This window comes from Martes martes (assembly GCF_963455335.1).
Source record: "Martes martes genome assembly, chromosome: 18".
NCBI classification, from domain to species: Eukaryota; Metazoa; Chordata; class Mammalia; order Carnivora; family Mustelidae; genus Martes; species Martes martes.
Window position 1 is genome coordinate 40,037,982 of NC_137906.1, and position 15,063 is coordinate 40,053,044.

Genomic DNA, 15,063 nt, shown 5'->3' on the forward strand with positions numbered 1-15,063 from the left:
GAGCTGAAGGCGGAGGCTTAACCCACGGAGCCAAACTTTATACTCATACGCTTACTGCAAGTGTAGTTGAGCTCCAGAGCAGTAAGGTTGCCGTTGAGGCAGCTGGAACCCTGCTGAAGAGATGTGCCCAGCTCCTCCCCCACTTAGACAGTGCGATGCTTCTGTGAAGTTTTTTTTTTTTTTAAGATTTTATTTATTTATTTGGCAGAGACAGAATGAGAGAAAGAGCACACAAGCAGGGTGGAAAGGGCAGAGGTAGAGGGAGCAGCAGTCTCCCCCCTGAGCAGGGAGCCCGATGGGGGGGGTCTTGATCCCAGAACCCTGGTAACATGGCCTGAGCCGAAAGCTTCACTGACTGAGCCCCCAAGGCACCCCTGCTTCTGTGAAGTGTTACAATGGTGTTACTTAATTGCTTCTTGAGCTGACGTTTTCTGCAAATGGGTCTTCAGAAGGGTTAGAGACCTGACATCAGGTCCCACATTTCCTTTGGCCATGTCAGTCACCCCCCGGGGCCTTGGGTCCTGAATTATCCCTGGGGGTGGGGGTACAGATGCTTTCCCCTGGTGCAGGGATCCAGTCACCCAGCATGTTTGACCCTGTCCTAGAGGACCAAGTGGCAGTATTCACTAATGCTCTTAATGCATGTGGCCAAAGCCTATTGGAACAGCTGTTTGGGGTTCTGGAGTCTGTGTGTCCTGGTACTTACCCGGCCCCTTTGCTGGGCCTTAGGATGGCACCCCCGCCTTGCAGGATGAAGAGTTGGCAGTGGACACTTACCTGCATGTGGTCATTTCAGCTGGGCTCAGGAATAGTTAAGTAGCACACAGTTATTGATTACAGAAATAGTAACATGCGATCTCAGGGACACGGAGGTCATCACTGAGAATCAGGATGAGTGGGAGTGAGCTGCCTGTTGGCCCTTTTCTGTTGCAGGTGCGTCCTGTGACTGTCCATACAGTGAGAAAGTCACACGTCTAAGTAAACAGTGTCCCTTGTCTTGTGTGTCAGCCCTTTAGGAAGTGTTTGGTGGCATGCATGTCCCCTGCGGATCTCTCCTTGGTAATTGGTGCTCCACTGCATGGGAGAGGGGCTTTCTCGTCCCCCACAAGCGGAGCGGCCCAGGGTTTGTCCCGTTTGACGGGTTCGCGCAGCATCCTCATGGAATTTGTAAGGAGGTTGTGCCTTTCAGAGCAAGGACAGAACCTTCCTTTCATTTCGGTTCATGGGTTCTTGAAAGTTCTGGTTGGGGCATATGTACCACCAACCTGTTATTTTAAAGCATGAACACCCTGAGAGAGCCGAACCCCTTCAGTCCTTGTCAGGTGACACAAGCATCCAGTGTTGGTCTTAGCGCTGGCTGGGGGCAGGACAAGACGGGGCGGAGGGATGGCACCCCTGCTGTCACAGCGTTTCCTAGCTGGCGGTTACCTTCTCCCCTCACTGTCACTCCTCCTCCTGTGGTCTCCTCCCCCACCGACACCCCTTTTCCTTGGCGGGTGGTCACCCTTTCCCTCTCACCATCACCCATTCCCCCAGGGCCCCCTTCTCCCCACCGTGGTGCTGCCAGTGTCACCTCTGGGTAGACATCCCGCTGTCGTCCCCCCCCTCCCCAGAGACACCCCGCCACGACCCCCTTCTGTGGGCGGGCGGGCCCCCCCTTTGGCGGGGGGGGGGAATCAGTCCCGCGCTCCAAGCCCGCGGTCCTCGCTCTCTGGGGGCGGCCCCCTCTGCCGGACACGCCCCTCCCCCGGGGCCGTCCACGATTGGCCGTGCGGGTCACGTGCCGCAGCCCCGCCCCGCGGCCGGAGCGCGGGGGTCCGCTGCGCGCGGTGCGCGTTTAGCAGTCGACGGAGAGGGTGGGCGGTGCGGGAGGCTGATTCCGAGCTTGGGCTCCGGCCCAGCTGCAGCGGGCCCGTGTGCCCACTTGGAGGATCCATCCCAGGTATTTCTTAGGCCGGGCTTCAAGGAAGGCAACGCCTGTGCCGAGGGTTTTCAGGTCGGCCCCGTCCCGAAAGCGGGTCTGGGGGAGGCTTTGGGTGTGGACAGCCCCAGGCCCCCGCCGGCAGGTGACCCGCAGGGCTGGTGAGTGCTCGCACCTGCGAGCCGCGCGTGGTCGGCCCCTCCCCTGCCCGAGAGCACGTGCGTGCGCAGGTGTCTTCACTGAGGTTGGCTTTGGCAGAGGAAAGGAAACGGCTTCGCTTCGCAGGGGTCCGTGGGGCCTCTCCTGGGGAACCTTTGCATTGGGGAAACAAGCCGCCCCCAGCTACCCCGAGTACAGAGTAACCAGTCTCCTCTGCTGACCCTGCTCCTGCTCTGGCGAGTGACCCTCCCGACCCTTTGGTAAGAGATGGGCCCGACCCGTTCCTTCAGGGTTCCCCTGGCAGGCCTGGGTTTTGTCCCCACAGCCCCTTCCTCACTGCGCTTGGGGTCTCCGAGGCCGCAGGCCCTGGACCAGGTGGGCTGTTGGTGTGTGATTCCGGGGGCTTGCCCCTGGACGCCCAGGTGCGGCTCGGAGCCGCTGTCCTCAGCGTCTGCTGCACCACAACTGCCTTCTGTCTGCTCTGCTCTGCTCAGAGACCCGAGTGTCTCGGGTCCCCAGTTTTGGGTGAATTTCCCTGCGGGGTAGCCGTACGCTTGTCCCACACTGGTCTTACCACTGAACTCTGCTTGGGTGTTTGGGGTGAGGTGAGAGCCAAGGGCAGGTCCTGAAGGTTAGAACCGTGTAGCCCATGGTCAGGGGGCTAAGGTCTGGAAGACACAGGCTTTTAGGTGACATATCAGCCAGCTTGAGGGAATTAGGTGATCAGGTTGGCCTGGGGGAACCCCATAGAGCGAAGGGGAATGGGTGGAGGAGGCGCCCAGGAGGCGACCCCGGGCACAGGGAGGCTCCTTGCAGGCCACGGACCTTCTGTCTTCTGGACGGGGTGTCAGCTTGGCACGGGCACAGGGAGGAGTGACACCTGTTGGTGGTGGGGCTGGTCCCTGTGAGGGACTAACCACGGGTCACTGGCCTGGCTCCGAGGTCCAGAGACTGGGGGCGCAGGGCAGAGGGGTTGGACGTGGTTAACATGGGGTTAGTTGGCAGCCCCCCACCCCTAGCGTTGGAGAGGAGGGGCGGGTGACACTCGAGCTTCTCCCAGAAGCCCCACCTACCCACCCCCACCTCCCTGCCCCCAGTTGTCTGCGGCCCGTGGGTCCTCCCTTTGTTCATGTTTGTTGTCTCCTGTGTTCCATGGCTGCCCTTGGTGGCTTGGCGGGTTCCATTCCACAGCTCCATTACTTATTTGTGTGTTGTGTTCGGGTCCCCCGCACTCTGAGCCCCTTGGGGGCTGGCAGGGAGTTGGGTTGAAGGGAGTCCCCCTTAAAGCCTAGTAGCATCGATGTGACCTGGGGCTCTCCTGCAGGTGGGATCTGAGGCTCCCCTCAGGCCAATCGTGGCCGGCCCGGGGGAAGGGGTGTGTCCGGCAGAGGGGGCCGCCCCCGGTCCGCCTGGGCCGGCAGCATCAGACCTTCTGGGATTGGCAAGCCCTTCCGGGGCTTGTGACGCACACCCCAGTGTGCTCCTGGCTGGTGCGGTGCGCAGTGGGTCTGAGCTTGGTGGGCCATCTCTGTGTCGCTTTGCAGACCCATTTTGGTGAGGGCTACCAGAGGGAGGGGGACAGCTGCAGACTGTCCTGGAGAGGTAGGGGCAGTCTTGAGCCCCCGGTCTGTTCCTCCCTGCTCCCCGCTTCCTGGCCCACAGGTTCAAGCACGTTGGGGTTGTGCTGGTCTCCACGTGCCGGAAGCCCTCGATGGAATCCTGGTTGAATTATGCTGTTTGGGTCACTGATTGTGGCAGATGGCTTGAGTACTGAGGGCGTCACCCGAATTGGGTGCTCGGCAGAACTGAGTCACACCTGGGTACGTGGTGGGGGCGGCAGGATCAGCCGTGGCCGGGGATTAGTGGGCTCCTGCGAGGAAGAGCGCTCGTGCCGTGTTGGGCTGAGCCCCAGCTCTTCCCCACCCCGGAGAGGGTCTGGCTTTGCCGCTGTGTTCTGAGGCCTCCCTTCACTTCTCAGACCTTCCCAAGGTGGAACCATTTTCTTTCATTAAGTAAGAGCCCTTCAGTGTCTTGAGGTCATGCCTGTGTGAAATAATAGTGCCCACTCTGTGCTTGGTGCTCTGTGCTTAGTGCTCTCTGCTCCGTGGACATGCTTGGTGCTCTGTGCTCCGTGCTTGGTGGTCATGCTTGGTGCTCTGCTTGGAGGTCATGCTTCGTGCTTCCTGCTTAGTGTTCTCTGCTTGGTAGTCATGCTCAGTGTTCTGTGCTTGGTGCTTGTGCTGGTGCTCCGTGCTTGGTGCTTGTGCTCTGTGCTTAGTAGTGGTGCTTTGTGCTTCCTGCTTAGTGTTCTCTGCTTGGTAGTCATGCTCAGTGCTCTCTGCTTGGTGCTTGTGCTGGTGCTCCGTGCTTGGTGCTTGTGCTCTGTGCTTGGTAGTGGTGCTTTGTGCTTCGTGCTCCATGCTTGGTGCTCTCTGCTTGGTAGTCATGCTCAGTACTCTCTGCTTGGTGCTCTACGCTTGGTGCTCTGTGCTTGTTGCTTGTGTTTGTGCTCCACGCACTGTGCTTGGCACTCTGTTTGGTGGTCGTGCTTCGTGTTCTGTGCTCAGTGCTCTCTCCTTGGTAGTCATGCTCAGTGCTATGTACTTGGTGCTTGTGCTGGTCCTGGTGCTCCGTGTTTGGTGCTGGTGTTCTGTACTCTGTGCTTGGTGGTTGTGCTCTGTGCTCTGTGCTTCCTGCTTGGTGGTCGTGCTTGGTGCTCTGTGCTGGTGCTCGGTGCTCCATGCTTGGTGCTCCGTGCACTGTGCTTGGTGCTCTGTACGGTGGTCGTGCTCCACGCTCCGTGCTCTCTGCTTGATGATCACGCCGAGTGCTCCACGCTTGGTGCTTGTGCTGGTGCTCGGTGCTCCACGCTTGGTGCTTGTGCTGGTGCTCGGTGCTCCATGCTTGCTGCTCCGTGCTTGTCCTGGTGCTCTGTGTTCAGTGCTCTCTGCTTGGTGGTTGTGCTTGGTGCTCGGTGCTTGTGCTGGTGCTCGGTGCTCCCTGCTTGCTGCTCCATGCTTGCCCTGGTGCTCTGTGTTCAGTGCTCTCTGCTTGGTGGTTGTGCTTGGTGCTCGGTGCTTGGTGCTGGTGCTCAGTGCTCCGTGCTTGGTACTCTGTACTTGGCTCTTGTGCTATTGCTCAGTGCTCCATGCTTGGTACTCTGTACTTGGCTCTTGTGCTATTGCTCAGTGCTCCATGCTTGGTACTCTGTACTTGGCTCTTGTGCTATTGCTCAGTGCTCCATGCTTGGTACTCTGTACTTGGCGCTTGTGCTGGTACTCTGTGTTCCATGCTTGGTGCTTGTGCTGGTGCTCCATGCACCGTGCTTGGTGCTCTGTGTTTTGTTGTCATGCTTTGTGCTCCATGCTCAGTGCTTTCTCCTTGTTGGTCATGCTCAGTGCTCTGTGGTTGGTGCTTGTGCTGGTGCTTGGTGCTTGTGCTGGTGCTCCGTGCTCAGTGCTTTCTCCTTGTTGGTCATGCTCAGTGCTCTGTGGTTGGTGCTTGTGCTGGTGCTCCGTGCTCTGTGCTTGGTGGTTGTGCTTCGTGCTCAGTGCTCTCTGGTGGTCACGCTGAGTGCTCCATGCTTGGTGCTTGTGCTGGTGCTTGGTGTTCCATGCTTGGTGGTTGTGCTCCATGCTCTGTGCTTGGTGCTCTGTGCTTGGTGGTCGTGCTTTGTGTTCTATGCTCGGTGCTCTCTGCTTGGTGGTCATGCTGAGTGCTGTGTGCTTGGTGATTATGCTGATGCTTTGTGCTCTGCTTGGTGCTTGTGCCGGGGCTCCATGCTCTGTGCTTGCTGCTCCTTGTTTGGTGCTGCTGCTCCGTGCTTGGTGGTTGGTGGTTGTGCTTGCTGCTCCGTGCTTGGTGCTTGTGCTCAGTACTCCATGCTTGGTGCTGGTGGTGGTGCTGGTTGCTCTGTGCTCGGTGGTTGTGCTCCTGCTGGGTGCTCCATGCTCAGTGCTGAGGCCCGGGTGGGGGGACTAGGCAGGCTCTGGTTGCCTTGGCAACAGCACCAGCAAGGAAAGCAGAGGGTGCTTAGCGTTTTGTGGAGGGGCTGCTAGGAAGCGAGTGAGGGCCGAGCCGTGACATTGTGACATTGGGATGGGAGGTCGGGGTGGGGGCACCTGCAGGGAGCACGGTCAGTGCTCTTTGTGAGCGATGCTGGTCTCTGTGGTCGTGCCTGCCTTGACCATATTGAGTCGCAAACCAGTGTGTCATGCACACGCAGGGTCGAGCCTGGGGGGACGGCAGACGTGTCACACACAGCTGGTGCAGCGGGGCCTGGGGCGAGGCGGCACCCTCACTCATGCCTGCTCCGGACCTTCACTGGGGAGGGCTCTCTGGTCTCGGATGCACAGTAGCAACGTGGTCCTTGTTCTCTGTTTTCACAAAGTGAGACCGAGGCGTCTTGGGATCTCTCTCTGTCTCTCACATGTCCTTGGGGATCGGCAGCGGCTGCCACTGTTCCCGTGGCGAGTTTGCAGGACGCTGACTAGAGGGGTTCCCTGTGGTGTGCAGTCGCCTCCCTTCCAGTTCCAGTGTGCTGTGAGCACACTTCTCTGTAGGAATAGGTCACGTCTTCTCTCTCTCCCCTCTCTCCTCTGGTCCCAGGCGCTGTGTTGGCGATTTCAGTTACGCGTGTGTGCCGTGAAACGTGCGAGTCTAACCATGCTTCCGTGTGCGGTGCAGCGGCCGTGAGCGCTCTCACCGGGTCGCCTCCCCGGTCTCTGCTTCCAGACTCCTTCCAGCTTCGCACGCAGACGTTGCCATTCTGCACTGAGTCCCCGCGGGTCCCCGAGCCGCTCGCACCCACGCTCCCCCCTCAGCCCGTTGGTCTGACTTTGACTTCCTAGGACCACCTGGAGCGGCATCGTAAGGCCGTCGTCCCTTCGTGTCTGGTTTTTCTCGCCGAGCAGAACGTCCTCTAGGTGTCCAGTGCGTTTCTGGCCGCATCCCGGGAGCACACCCACCCGGCCCACCTGCTGGCTTCTTTGGCGGCTGCTTGGTTGGTTCCCAGCGACTGTCCTGCTGGGCGTGGAGTCCTGTCTCCTCGTTCTGTGTGCGGCATGGGTGCCCCGGAGGTCTGGGTGCCCTGGTGCGGGGGCTGAGCCTGCGTTTCCTTAACTGCAGGGAGAGGGGTTGAGAGTGAGGCGGCCCCCGAGCCGTTCTCTCTGGGTCTGGTCTGTGCTCCTTGTGGGGAAACTCGTGGCGCAGCGAGGTGGGGCTGGGCCTTGCCCGAGTCTCCCGTGCTGCTCCCCAGCCGTCGCGGGACGGGCAGTGACAGGCTCCCGCATCACTCCGCAGGTGGCTCTGAGGCATGGCTGGCTCGGGCTCCTTTCCTCGCTCCTGTGTGTCTGTGCCTCTTGTCTAGAGAGACCGACCGTGAGGGGGCTCGGGGCCCGGCTCCACGTATGCCGGTCTCCCCCGTGCGACTCGCGCCCTTCAGTGCCTGGGGAGTCGCGTGGACTGCCCCCGGGCTCGAGGGGCCGGTGCCTGCACGTGACCCTGCTCCTCCCCCTGCACCTGCTTCTCTCTTGTGCAACCAGTGTCCCCCTCCGGCCATGTCCAGGCCCCTCCTTCCCTCGAGGGGTCCCTAAAAGCCCCTGGGGGGGATGGGAGTGACTGCCAGTGCCTCGTCTGATAGTGCTTGTCAGGGACAGGGCGTGCCCAGCTGCGGGAGGGGAGCCCCATTTGTCCGTGTTCATAGCATGACGCAGGATGATTTCCAGGGAGACCTGATAGTGTGTTTTCTACCTCACACAGTGGAGGGATTTGGGGGGGGGTCTCAGTGCCTGGGGACGGATGCTGTGCCCGGGGTGGTGGTCCCACAGTGAGGCGGGGTGGGGCAGGTCCGTGCCGAGCGTGTCCCGCAGCCCCGAGGCCTCAGACGGCCTGTGCCGGCCCCTCTGCTCTCCAGGTGCCCGTACCTGCACCGGACGACCGGGGACACGGAGCGCAAGTACCACCTGCGCTACTACAAGACGGGCACGTGCATCCACGAGACGGACGCCCGGGGCCACTGCGCGAAGAACGGGCCGCACTGCGCCTTCGCACACGGCCCACTGGACCTGCGGCCACCCGTGTGTGACATCAGGTGTGTGGGGCGGCCGCGCTCCCCACCTGGCCTTGCTTTCGCCCCAGCAACACGGTTTCCTTCCTTCCGATGTGGGTGCCCGTGGGAGCTCGCGGGGCCGAGCCCAAGGGAGGCGGCCAGGGCCTCGCCGACCACTGTGCAGCTCTGGTGGGGCTGGATCTCAGGTTGTGCCCGAGGGATGCCCGTCTGGAGCCTTCTAGGCAGCCGCACAGGGTGACGGCGGCGAACCGTTGTCTCGCCGGCGTGGAGGGCTGAGGCGGCCCGCGGCGGAGCCGTGACCGCCGTGTGGTTCGGTTGTAGGGAGCTGCAGGCCCAGGAAGCCTTGCAGGACGGCCAGCTGCGCGGCACGGACGGCGCCCCCGACCTGCAGCCCGGGGTCTTGGCCAGCCAGGCCATGATCGAGAAGATCCTGGGTGAGGACCCCCGGTGGCAAGGTAACCCGAGGCCGCCGTGGGTGGGGTGGGGGTGACGCTCGTCTCTGTCTGCAGAGGGGACCGCACGGCGGACCCACTCTTTGTTTGGAGACCGGGTGGGGAAACGGAGTCTCCCGCCACGCACGTTACCCCCAGTCCCTCGGGTGGTGGCGGCCGAGTGGGATCTGAGTCCAGGCTGCTCTGGTCCCCAGGGTGCTCGGATCTCTATGCCCGGGTGTCCGTGGTGAGGTCAGCCGCCGGCTACCCCCGGGGAGTGGATTGCTGTGGGCCCTGCTGCTTTGGGCTTCCTCTCCCAGAGCGGGCTTGAGGTGGGGGTGGGCTCTCTTTAGATTTCCCGACAAGTCGCGGGTAGTGCGAGTCTCCCCATCCTGCCCCCCCCATCCTGGTTTCGGGGTCATAGACGCCTGCACCGGGTCTCCACACCTCCCCGTCCTGCCCCCCCATCCTGGTTTCGGGGTCATAGACGCCTGCACCGGGTCTCCATGCCTCCCCGTCCTGCCCCCCCCATCCTGGTTTCGGGGTCATAGATGCCTGCACCAGCCCAATACATTTGTAACAATCAGGGAACCAAGGTTGACGCTTTGTCACTAAGCAGCGAGCGCGGTTTCTCTCGGGGCTCTGCGGGCTGGGAGAGGGGGCTTGGACACGTGCGTCCTGGGTCCGCCCTGCAGCGTCCTTTGGGCTGCTGCCACTGCCCCAGCCCCTGGAGACCCCTGGTCCTCGATGCCATCGTTCTGTTCCCATGGCTTTGCCTTTTCCAGAACGTCCCGTAGCTGGAATCGTCCAGGGCGTAGCTTCTCAGGCTCCCTTCCTCCAGGGCTCGCTGGCTCGTGTCTTCTCCCCACTAAGAGCCCGCTGTCGGGACGGGCCACCGTGCCTGTGTCCATCACCTCCCGAAGGACTTTGGGGTCATAGGCTGTGTCTTGGGCGTCTTCTGCCCCGAGGGTGGGATGTGTGTGCTGCCCCTGGGGTGCGTTTGCACGCCTGGGAGTGTGCAGACCACGTCCTCGCCTCCCCGGGAGCCGGGCACCCACGCTCGCGGCCAACTTTCCGGACGTGTGGCCTTCACGCTCGCTGCAGCGTCGGAGGCCTCGAGGAGCCGTTGTGTCGCCTGCTCGCCGCAGATGGCTCGTTTCTGCCGGTTGTGGCACTCGGCAGGACGTGGTGTCTGCAGCAGGCGCGCGGTCTGTGTTGGGGAATCCGTATTCTGTCATTTTTTTTTTTTCTCAAAGTCAGCTTTTTTGTTCCTCAAGCCCCTTTTGCTCTCTCCGCGGCCTCCTGTGTGGGTCACCGCTCTTGTCTCCGATGACGTGTTTGAGACGGACTCCGGCGCGGCCGGACCAGGGGACACTTCCTGAGGGCTGGGCTGTCCCTCCTGCGGCTGCCTGCTGGCCCTCAGCACGGAGCTCAGCGCTCGTCGTCAGCAGCCAGCCCGAGAGCACGACGGTTTCTAGAATGTCCTGTCAGCTCTCCTTTTAAATGCCCCCAGTGGCGTTTTGCAGGTTTTTGCTTTCAGATGCCTTTCAAAGAGCATGAAATTAACCATTTTAAACATAGACCTGTTCGGGGGAGCAGTGTCTGGTTCCATGGATGGGAAGGTGTGGGGGGTTCCCACACATCCCGTGACTCCCTCTGCTCCGCGTCCCCGTCCCCGCTGCTGCAGGACACATGTCCCCCCCCCCAGGCAAGCGGACAGGACGAGCTGTTCCCTCCCAGAGTCCTTCGTTTACATCAGAGCTCAGGTGTCCGTTGCAGGGTTTCCGGAATGTTCGGGGTCAAGCAGCCCCATTGGGAGCTAGCGTGAGACTCTGTCCCCGCCGCTGGGCCAGCCCCGCCCCTGCCACCCCCGCCGCCCCCGTGCCCTTCCTGTGAGCGGATCCGTGGCGGGACCCCGCGGTCGCTGGTCCCCTGCGTCTGGCCGCTCCCCGAGCAGCAGGTTCTCGAGTTCACCGGCCTGTAGCGGGTGTCGGCGCCCTGCTCCCGTGCGTGGCCGTGGGGCGGACACCCTGCGTTGGGCTGTTGACGAGACTGGGGCTGCTCCTCCTCACACGTTCCCACGCCGCCCCCTGTTTTTCAGATGCCAACTTCGTGCTGGGCAGCTACAAGACGGAGCAGTGCCCGAAGCCACCGCGCCTGTGCCGCCAGGGCTACGCGTGCCCGCACTACCACAACAGCCGGGACCGCCGCCGGGACCCCAGGAGGTTCCAGTACCGGTGAGCCCTGGGGCACGGGGGCCCGGCTCGGCCTCCGCCGGGTCCGTGCAGGGACTCAACGCCGCCGAGCGTGCCCGGGCCGGCTGGGGCTCTCCCTCCCCGTCGTTTTGGGGCCGAGAGCTGCCGATTCGCAGCCCCGGGTGCTCCTCAGCGGAGGCGGGGTCACTCCCCGTAACCGCAGCGACACACCGGAGAAGAGGAGGGGAATTTCCCGTGTGTCCAGGCCACACATGTGCCAGAGAATAACAATAATACGATCCATTTCCTCCTGCGGGTGACTCTTCCCGTAAATCCAAGGACGGGGCAGTCCCGCTGCCCGCAGGTGCAGGGAGAGCGAGGCTCAGGGGCAGGTTCTCGATGCGCGCGGCCCGGCTGCAGGGCTCCGGCCGCTGCCCCGACGGGCTCCGCTCGTGAGCGTGGGGGGCATGGATTCAGCCTCGCTTTATGTTTTGTGGGAAATAGAAACAGGCTTCCTGAGTCCCCGTCTGGGTCAAGCCGGCGCTCGGCCCGCTTTCGCGTGTCCTGGTGGGAAGGCGGTGTGTCCGGGGCCACGTGCGCCGTCCTGCATGTCGGGGGGAGGCCCGCGACAGCCGGACGGCCCGGGGCGTGCAGGAAGAACCCCTGCTCTTGTGTCCCTGGTGACCCCACCCCGTGCCCGCAGGTCCACCCCGTGTCCCAGCGTGAAGCACGGCGACGAGTGGGGTGAGCCCGCGCGGTGCGACAGCGGGGACGGCTGCCGGCACTGTCACTCCCGCGCGGAGCAACAGTTCCACCCCGAGGTATGAGCCCGTCTTTCACTTGAGCCGCAGCACCCCTCCCAGCCTGCGCCAGGACGGGTCTCGCTCTGGGTCTGGGGTCCCCCGGGCCCCCCCACAGGTCCCGTGATTTGCTCGAAGGCCTCGCAGAGCCTGGCAGTGCTGTGGTGCCCACGGTTAGGGGTCACGACCGACGGGAGACGGGCCCAAATCCGCGTGGGGCGGGGTCCCCGGGAAGCAGGCACCAGCGCCCCGCTCTGTCCTCCAGCGGGTCGTGTGGCCAGCACCCACTTTTCTCAGCGGCGATGTGTCGCCAACTAGGGAGATCCCCTGGCCCTTAGTGTCTAGGGTTTTCATCAGGGGTCATGTGGCCGTGGCTGAGTTTCCCACCCTCCCGAGGCTGAGCTGAGACCGTGGGGCCCAGAGCCGCCCCCATAAATCACGTTGTTATCCTCCGGTGTGGTGCACGACCAGCTAAACGGACATACTTCCCAGGCAGGACATTCCAGGGGCTCAGATGTTGCCCCGCTGCCCCCAGGAGCTGGTGGAAGGTGTAGTTGGCCAGAGTCCGCTGAGCCGAGCAGCGCATGCTTGGGTTTGTGTCAGAAACAAACCAATGGGGCGCCGGGGAGGGGGGCTCTGCCGCCGGACGTCCGGCCCTTGACTTCGGTTAGATCGTGGTCTCAGGGTCATGAGACTGGACCTGCGTTGGGGTCCGCGCTTACTGGGGAGTCTGCTTGAGGTTCTCTCTGCCTCTCCCTGCTTGCGTGCTCTGTGTCTCTCAGGTAAATCTTTAATAAACAAACAAAACCGAGCGCCTGGGTGGCTCCGTGGATTAAGCCTCTGCCTTCGGCTCAGGTCATGGTCTCAGGGTCCTGGGATCGAGCCCCACATGGGGCTCTCTGCTCAACGGGGAGCCTGCTTCCCCCTCTGCCTGCCTCTCTCCCTGCTTGTGCTCTTTCTGTGAAATCAATAAATCTTTTAAAAACCAACAAAACTTTTCCCAGCAGATCAGCCCCTTCAGGGAGCAGGGGAGCACAAGGACCAGGGCGGCTGGGGGTAGAGGACCAGGCCTTGAGGGCAGTTGGGGAGGGTGGGGTACACCGATCCCTGTGAACCAAGCTTGCAGGAGGGGGGCCGGGTGGGGAGAGCCGGGGACAGGGTGGAGCAGTCAAGTCGGAGAGCAGGGAGTGGGGACCTGTCAGTGCCCAGGCCGGGCGATGGGCCCGGGAGGAAGGCTACCCTGTGGCCTGTGCTGGCCGTCAGGGGTGGGGGGTCCTGTCCTGGCCCGGGTCCTGGCAGCCCCAGGGAAGGAGAGTGAAGAGTGAGTGGCATTTGTGGGGCAGGGGAGGCGGGAGGCAGGGGAAGGCTTCCCAAGGATGTTGGGTGGGATCTGGTGGGGGTGCGGAGGGCCTGGGGGTCTGTCCCTCGAGGGTCCTGGTGAGCTGGTGGCAGCACCGAGTGTTGTAGGCACCGTGAGCGCGTTTTCGACCCGGGTGAGGCGGCCCAGGGCTGGCCGTGGAGCTCTCGCCTGTGTTCACGTCACGGGCATTTCTTGAGTAGCCGCTGTATGTCGCGCCCTGAATCCGGGGCTTCTTACGGAAAACGCCAAGTGGTCAGTCGACTCTGCGCGTGATGTCAAGGACAGTCCGACCTGCTCTGTGGCAGGGAGGGGACCCCGGCGCACGGGCTGCGTGCGCACCCGTCCTCAGGTAGCCCTGTGGACGCTGGGAGCGGGGTCCTGTGCGCTGTGACGTGGCAGCCCCTGGCTTCCTGCGGGGTCCAGGCCCTGAGACCGTGGCCCGAGCTGGAGCCAAGAGCCTGGTGCCTCACTGACAGGCCGCCTGGGCGTCCCTGTTTTGTTTTTGAATTTTATTGATTTCGTTGTTTTGCTTTTGTCTCTTAGATCTACAAATCCACCAAGTGCAACGACATGCGGCAGACCGGGTACTGCCCGCGGGGCCCGTTCTGCGCCTTCGCACACGTGGACAGTGAGTGCCCGACGCGGCCACCCGCAGCTCCCGCTCCCACTGGGCTTCCCGCTCGCCTGGAGCAGGAGGGGAGTCGGCAGCCCCCGACAGGCCTTCTAGGGCCGCGTTGGGCCTGTCCCCCGCCCTGCTCAGGGGCCACCCTGCCCTGTGGGGCCCAGGCTCCAGTGCGGACAGTTGTACCCTCTGGCTTTCCCGTTTGCTTTTTATGTTAATGGGGAGGGCGGCTAGTCTCATAGAAATTCCTTGTCTGTTTCGTGGCGCTCCCGTCACTTGGGAGGACTGTGGTCACCAGGCCTCCCTCCCTCCCTCGCTTGGGGGCTCCCGGGACCCAGCCACCCTGCACTGGCTCTGTGTCCAGCCCGCGGGGGCTCATGGCCCGCCATCCCCCTTTCTTGCAGAGAGCCTCGGGGTGGCCAATGGCTGGGGCTGCCGAGATCCGGCGCCCGCCCCCGCCAGCGGCTCGGCGGCCAGCAGCGGCCAGCCTGCACACGTAAGTGGATGGGGTCCTGGGGAGGGCAGCCCGGGCCATGAGCATTTAGGGACATGGATGGACAGGGTCTGCCTATGGGGTTGGCGGCTCCTTTAGAAGTCCCTGCAAGCCTGGCCGGCTTCCGGCCTGGGTGGGCTGACCCAGCCTCACTGGACACACGTGCTCCGACCACACGGGAAACGTGGCGTTGGGCTGGGCATCAGGAAGGGGCCCCGAGTCCGGGCGGGACCCCTCGCGGGTAGGCAGTGTGGCGGGAGGGGCAGTGACCAGGCAGGGCGGGTGGCCCTTGGCTGGCTGGGCCTGGGGCTGGTGCTGCAGTTTTGCTAAAGGCACGGAGAGGGTCGGGGTGCCCACGTCGGGACCCTCACGTCTGTGGGGCGGGGGCTCCTTCTGGCTGCTCCCACTGGATGCTTGCGGGGGTGCGAGAGCTGGGGGTGGCTGGCTGTCAGGGTTCCCCAGAAATTACCTGAGGAAGCGGGAACCGCGCAGGCATCTCCCACCCACCTTCCCACTGGGTGCTTCCCGTGGAACTCACTTGCAAGGAGCCTGGCTGCTGAGACGCCCAGTCGCAGGCCATCCTGCGCCCCTCTGTGTCCTGCGCCGGGGGCCGCCTGGCCGTGGCCGCGCTCCCGGTGAGCCGGCATGGAGTGGCCTCTGCCCATGGGCACTGGTGTCTGAGCCCGGAGCCCAGGACAGTCGTGTGCCTGCTGTGTCCCCACCGTCCTGGCTTGTAAGCACTGGGGGGTGCAACGTGATTCCCCCTCATGCCCGCTCCCGTGGCACAGCATGCGGCCCCCACCTCTGTGCCATTGACCCTCTCCGTGTCCGGTCCCTCTGCACGCCCAGCCAGGTGGCCCCTGGGGGACCAAGTGGAGAGTGTTCTGGACCCCCAGTCGGCCCATAGCCTCGCTGGATATGTCAGGAAACCCTCCTTCTCGCCTCTTGGTGGTGGTTCCCAGGGCCATGGCAGTCGTGGGCTTAGGTGGTGGTCAGAGGGCTGCTGGCTGGG

General features: G+C 63.0%; 1 protein-coding gene across 2 annotated transcripts in view; it reads left to right on the forward strand.

The window, feature by feature from the left end:
* The window catches only part of UNKL (unk like zinc finger), a 34,874-nt gene that overhangs the window by 2,309 nt on the left and 17,502 nt on the right, over positions 1–15,063 (forward strand). For both annotated transcript variants that reach the window (XM_080829861.1, XM_080829860.1), the window contains exons 3-8: positions 7,995–8,171; positions 8,472–8,605; positions 10,683–10,818; positions 11,480–11,597; positions 13,480–13,564; positions 13,963–14,054. In XM_080829861.1, the coding sequence (XP_080685987.1) occupies positions 7,995–8,171; positions 8,472–8,605; positions 10,683–10,818; positions 11,480–11,597; positions 13,480–13,564; positions 13,963–14,054 (742 nt within the window). The remainder of the gene's footprint in view (positions 1–7,994; positions 8,172–8,471; positions 8,606–10,682; positions 10,819–11,479; positions 11,598–13,479; positions 13,565–13,962; positions 14,055–15,063) is intronic.